Here is an 8,387-nt window from a genome sequence, read left to right as displayed (position 1 = left end):
CACACACACACACATACACACACACACACACACACACACACACACACACACATATAGTTCATATAGTGTGTGTGTGTATATATATATATATATGGCCAAGATGTTAGACTTCTTATCAAAAGGTTGTGAGTTTAAATCCCAGCACCACCACTGCTGGGCCTCTACGCAAAGCCCTTAACCCTCAACTGCTCAGCAGGTCAGCAACTGCTCAGCCTCGTTTTGGGGCCCAGCAGTGGTAGGATGGTGTGGCTGGGATTTAAAGTTATGACCTTTGGGTCAAGTTTTTTTTTTGTCTTTGGGATGCAAAGTCTTGATTTTTATAAGCATGTATACGAAATAGATTATAAAAAAAAACGATCAAATAAGAAGAGGAAATAATGACCAAATGTCTAAGGAGCTTAAACAATCCCTCGCTGTAGAATTGAGGTATCTGATGAGTGTTTTAGCTCCCAGATCGTATTAAACATGCAGGATTGAACATCTACCGCTTCATATCTCACAGTATTGTCTGACAATGGAGACACTACAGCTCGTTTTAACTCCGTATTCATTTGTAACATTTTTACTTTGCAGTTTCCAATTAAATCCACACTCAAATCATTTCAATTGTTTCCAAAAAGTTGCTCATCCACACTGAAACATCTGGAAACACTCACTGTACCGAGCAAAACGTAAGACTACTAAGACTAGATTCCTCTAATTCAGTGGTTGTGCCATTAAGCTCTACACTTTGCTCTCCCCCTACTGGTCATTTAGGATTCTGCAAGCGTTCTCAAGTTAGACATTAAAGAAAAAAAAAAAAAGATTTATTCACAGAATTTCAATTTAGTTTTTACTCATATTACTGCATTTTTTTTGTTTTTGTTCTTACACCAGAAAATTAAAGCCTCTGTGTGTCACCTTGGTCATGAGAGAGCTGGCGGTGTAGGATGGCAGAGGAAGAGGCGGGGCTTGGCGGTGCAGCAGAGATGACGGTGGGAATTGGGAACTGGGTGTCATTCAGGTCGGCGCTGGGACTGGAGGGCTCGTCTGTGGAGAAAGAAAAAGAGATTAAAAGCATTAGCATTCGAGTATTCAAGATCACGATCAAACATTTTATCATGGTTTCTGATATTATTGTCTTGCTATACCTGCAATACTGGGTCATAATGCTTTTTCATTTTCCTGACCGTAACACCTTCATGTCCACCATTGTCCCTACGATGCTTACACACACATTACTTCATCCTCCAATATAAACACACTATCCTCCAAAATATACACACTATCCTCCAAAATATACACACTATCCTCCAATATACACACACTATCCTCCAAAATATACACACTATCCTCCAAAATATACACACTATCCTCCAATATACACACACTATCCTCCAATATATACACACTATCCTCCAATATATACACACTATCCTCCAATATACACACACTATCCTCCAATATACACACACTATCCTCCAAAATACACACACTATCCTCCAATATATACACACTATCCTCCAATATATACACACACTATCCTCCAATATATACACACTATCCTCCAATATACACACACTATCCTCCAATATACACACACTATCCTCCAAAATACACACACTATCCTCCAATATATACACACTATCCTCCAATATATACACACACTATCCTCCAATATATACACACTATCCTCCAATATATACACACACTATCCTCCAATATATACACACTATCCTCCAATATACACACTATCCTCCAATATATACACACACTATCCTCCAATATACACACACTATCCTCCAATATACACACACTATCCTCCAATATATACACACTATCCTCCAATATATACACACACTATCCTCCAATATACACACACTATCCTCCAATATACACACACTATCCTCCAATATATACACACTATCCTCCAATATACACACACTATTCTCCAATATATACACACTATCCTCCAATATACACACACTATCCTCCAATATATACACACTATCCTCCAATATACACACACTATCCTCCAATATATACACACTATCCTCCAATATACACACTATCCTCCAATATATACACACTATCCTCCAATATACACACTATCCTCCAATATACACACACTATCCTCCAATATATACACACTATCCTCCAATATACACACACTATCCTCCAATATATACACACTATCCTCCAATATACACACACTATACTCCAATATATACACACTATCCTCCAATATATACACACTATCCTCCAATATATACACACTATACTCCAATATATACACACTATCCTCCAATATATACACACTATCCTCCAATATATACACACTATCCTCCAATATACACACACTATCCTCCAATATATACACACTATCCTCCAATATATACACACTATCCTCCAATATACACACACTATCCTCCAATATATACACACTATCCTCCAATATATACACACTATCCTCCAATATATACACACACTATCCTCCAATATATACACTACACACTATCCTCCAATATACACACACTATCCTCCAATATATACACACTATCCTCCAATATACACACACTATCCTCCAATATACACACACTATACTCCAATAGATACACACTATCCTCCAATATACACACACTATCCTACAATATATACACACTATCCTCCAATATATAGACACTATCCTCCAATATATAGACACTATCCTCCAATTTATACACACTATCCTCCAATATATACACACACTATCCTCCAATATATACACACTATCCTCCAATATATACACACACTATCCTCCAATATATACACACACTATCCTCCAATATATACACACTATCCTCCAATATATACACACACTATCCTCCAATATACACACACACTATCCTCCAATATATACACACACTATCCTCCAATATATACACACTATCCTCCAATATATAGACACTATCCTCCAATATATAGACACTATCCTCCAATATATACACACTATCCTCCAATATATACACACACTATCCTCCAATATATACACACTATCCTCCAATATATACACACACTATCCTCCAATATATACACACTATCCTCCAATATATACACACACTATCCTCCAATATATACACACTATCCTCCAATATATACACACACTATCCTCCAATATATACACACACTATCCTCCAATATATACACACTATCCTCCAATATATACACTACACACTATCCTCCAATATATACACACACTATCCTCCAATAAATACACACTATCCTCCAATATAAACACACTATCCTCCAATATATACACACTATCCTCCAATATATACACACTATCCTTCAATAAATACACACTATCCTCCAATATATACACACACTATCCTCCAACATATACACACTATCCTCCAATATAAACACACTATCCTCCAATATATACACACTATCCTCCAATATATACACACTATCCTCAAATAAATACACACTATCCTCCAATATATACACACACTATCCTCCAATATATACACACTATCCTCCAATATAAACACACTATCCTCAAATAAATACACACTATCCTCCAATATATACACACTATCCTCCAATATAAACACACTATCCTTCAATAAATACACACTATCCTCCAATATATACACACACTATCCTCCAATATAAACACACTATCCTTCAATAAATACACACTATCCTCCAATATATACACACACTATCCTCCAATATATACACACTATCCTCCAATATATACACACTATCCTTCAATAAATACACACTATCCTCCAATATATACACACACTATCCTCCAATATATACACACTATCCTCCAATATATACACACTATCCTTCAATAAATACACACTATCCTCCAATATATACACACACTATCCTCCAATATATACACACTATCCTCCAATATATACACACTATCCTTCAATAAATACACACTATCCTCCAATATATACACACACTATCCTCCAACATATACACACTATCCTCCAACATACACACACTATCCTCCAACATATACACACTATCCTCCAATATATACACACTATCCTTCAATAAATACACACTATCCTCCAATATATACACACACTATCCTCCAATATAAACACACTATCCTCCAATAAATACACACTATCCTCCAATATATACACACACTATCCTCCAATATATACACACTATCCTCCAATATATACACACTATCCTTCAATAAATACACACTATCCTCCAATATATACACACACTATCCTCCAATATATACACACTATCCTTCAATAAATACACACTATCCTCCAATATATACACACACTATCCTCCAATATATACACACTATCCTCCAATATATACACTACACACTATCCTCCAATATATACACACACTATCCTCCAATAAATACACACTATCCTCCAATATAAACACACTATCCTCCAATATATACACACTATCCTCCAATATATACACACTATCCTTCAATAAATACACACTATCCTCCAATATATACACACACTATCCTCCAACATATACACACTATCCTCCAATATAAACACACTATCCTCCAATATATACACACTATCCTCCAATATATACACACTATCCTCAAATAAATACACACTATCCTCCAATATATACACACACTATCCTCCAATATATACACACTATCCTCCAATATAAACACACTATCCTCAAATAAATACACACTATCCTCCAATATATACACACTATCCTCCAATATAAACACACTATCCTTCAATAAATACACACTATCCTCCAATATATACACACACTATCCTCCAATATAAACACACTATCCTTCAATAAATACACACTATCCTCCAATATATACACACACTATCCTCCAATATATACACACTATCCTCCAATATATACACACTATCCTTCAATAAATACACACTATCCTCCAATATATACACACACTATCCTCCAATATATACACACTATCCTCCAATATATACACACTATCCTTCAATAAATACACACTATCCTCCAATATATACACACACTATCCTCCAATATATACACACTATCCTCCAATATATACACACTATCCTTCAATAAATACACACTATCCTCCAATATATACACACACTATCCTCCAACATATACACACTATCCTCCAACATACACACACTATCCTCCAACATATACACACTATCCTCCAATATATACACACTATCCTTCAATAAATACACACTATCCTCCAATATATACACACACTATCCTCCAATATAAACACACTATCCTCCAATAAATACACACTATCCTCCAATATATACACACACTATCCTCCAATATATACACACTATCCTCCAATATATACACACTATCCTTCAATAAATACACACTATCCTCCAATATATACACACACTATCCTCCAATATATACACACTATCCTTCAATAAATACACACTATCCTCCAATATATACACACACTATCCTCCAATATATACACACTATCCTCCAATATATACACACTATCCTTCAATAAATACACACTATCCTCCAATATATACACACACTATCCTCCAACATATACACACTATCCTCCAACATACACACACTATCCTCCAACATATACACACTATCCTCCAATATATACACACTATCCTCCAATATATACACACTATCCTCCAATATATACACACTATCCTCCAATATATACACACTATCCTCCAATATATACACACTATCCTCCAATATAAACACACTATCCTCCAATATATACACACTATCCTCCAATATAAACACACTATCCTCCAATAAATACACACTATCCTCCAATATAAACACACTATCCTCCAATATATACACACTATCCTCCAATATATACACACTATCCTCAAATAAATACACACTATCCTCCAATATATACACACACTATCCTCCAATATATACACACTATCCTCCAATATAAACACACTATCCTCAAATAAATACACACTATCCTCCAATATATACACACTATCCTTCAATAAATACACACTATCCTCCAATATATACACACACTATCCTCCAATATAAACACACTATCCTCCAATAAATACACACTATCCTCCAATATATACACACTATCCTCCAATATATACACACTATCCTCCAATATATACACACTATCCTCCAATATAAACACACTATCCTCCAATATATACACACTATCCTCCAATATAAACACACTATCCTCCAATAAATACACACTATCCTCCAATATATACACACTATCCTCCAATATATACACCATCCTCCAATATATACACACTATCCTTCAATAAATACACACTATCCTCCAATATATACACACTATCCTCTAATATATACACACTATCCTCCAACATATACACACTATCCTCCAACATACACACACTATCCTCCAATATATACACACTATCCTCCAATATATACACACTATCCTCCAATATACACACACTATCCTCCAATATATACACACTATCCTCCAATATATACACACTATCCTCTAATATATACACACTATCCTCCAACATATACACACTATCCTCCAACATACACACACTATCCTCCAATATATACACACTATCCTCCAATATATACACACTATCCTCCAATATACACACACGATCCTCCAATATATACACACTATCCTTAAATAAATACACACTATCCTCCAATATATACACACACTATCCTCCAATATAAACACACTATCCTCCAATAAATACACACTATCCTCCAATATATACACACTATCCTCCAATATATACACACTATCCTCCAATATAAACACACTATCCTCCAATAAATACACACTATCCTCCAATATATACACACACTATCCTCCAATATATACACACTATACTACAATAAATACACACTATCCTCCAATATATACACACTATCCTCCAACATACACACACTATCCTCCAATATATACACACTATCCTCCAATATAAACACACTATCCTCCAATATATACACACTATCCTCCAATATATACACACTATCCTCCAATATACACACACTATACTCCAATATATACACACTATCCTCCAATATACACACACTATCCTCCAATATATACACACTATCCTCCAATATATAGACACTATCCTCCAATATATAGACACTATCCTCCAATATATAGACACTATCCTCCAATATATACACACTATCCTCCAATATATACACACACTATCCTCCAATATATACACACACTATCCTCCAATATATACACTACACACTATCCTCCAATATATACACACACTATCCTCCAATATATACACACTATCCTCCAATATACACACACTATCCTCCAATATATACACACTATCCTCCAATATACACACACTATACTCCAATATATACACACTATCCTCCAATATATACACACTATCCTCCAATATACACACACTATCCTCCAATATATACACACTATCCTCCAATATACACACACTATCCTCCAATACAGTGAGGAAAATAAGTATTTGAACACGCTGCTATTTTGCAAGTTCTCCCACTTAGAAATCATGGAGGGGTCTGAAATTGTCATCGTAGGTGCATGTCCACTGTGAGAGACATAATCTAAAAAAAAAAAATCCAGAAATCACAATATATGATTTTTAAACTATTTATTTGTATGATACAGCTGCAAATAAGTATTTGAACACCTGTCTATCAGCTAGAATTCTGACCCTCAAAGACCTGTTAGTCTGCCTTTAAAATGTCCACCTCCACTACATTTATTATCCTAAATTAGATTCACCTGTTTGAGGTCGTTTGCTGCATAAAGACACCTGTCCACCCCATACAATCAGTAAGAATCCAACTACTAACATGGACAAGACCAAAGAGCTGTCCAAAGACACCAGGGACAAAATTGTACACCTCCACAAGGCTGGAAAGGGCTACGGGGAAATTGCCAAGCAGCTTGGTGAAAAAAGGTCCACTGTTGGAGCAATCATTAGAAAATGGAAGAAGCTAAACATGACTGTCAATCTCCCTCAGACTGGGGCTTCATGCAAGATCTCACCTCGTGGGGTCTCAATGATCCTAAGGAAGATGAGAAATCAGCCCAGAACTACACAGGAGGAGCTGATCAACGGCCTGAAAAGAGCTGGGACCACCGTTTCCAAGGTTACTGTTGGTAATACACTAAGACGTCATGGTTTGAAATCATGCATGGCACGGAAGGTTCCCCTGCTTAAACCAGCACATGTCCAGGCACATCTTAAGTTTGCCAATGACCATTTGGATGTTCCAGAGGAGTCATGGGAGAAAGTCATGTGGTCAGATGAGACCAAAATAGAACTTTTGGGTCATAATTCCACTAAACATGTTTGAAGGAAGAAAAATGATGAGTACCATCCCAAGAACACCATCCCTACTGTGAAGCATGGGGGTGGTAGCATCATGCTTTG

The 8,387-nt window shown here is 35.8% G+C and overlaps 1 protein-coding gene across 8 annotated transcripts in view; it reads right to left on the bottom strand.

The window, feature by feature from the left end:
- Positions 1-8,387, bottom strand: part of arhgap21a (Rho GTPase activating protein 21a) — a 100,332-nt gene that overhangs the window by 22,406 nt on the left and 69,539 nt on the right. For all 8 annotated transcript variants that reach the window (XM_083543645.1, XM_083543646.1, XM_083543647.1 and 5 more), the window contains one exon: positions 901-1,029. In XM_083543645.1, coding sequence (XP_083399771.1) covers positions 901-1,029 — 129 coding nt within the window. The remainder of the gene's footprint in view (positions 1-900; positions 1,030-8,387) is intronic.

This window comes from Silurus aristotelis (assembly GCF_946808225.1).
Source record: "Silurus aristotelis genome assembly, chromosome: 1".
Lineage (NCBI taxonomy): Eukaryota > Metazoa > Chordata > Actinopteri > Siluriformes > Siluridae > Silurus > Silurus aristotelis.
This window is presented reverse-complemented; position numbering and strand designations above follow the sequence as displayed.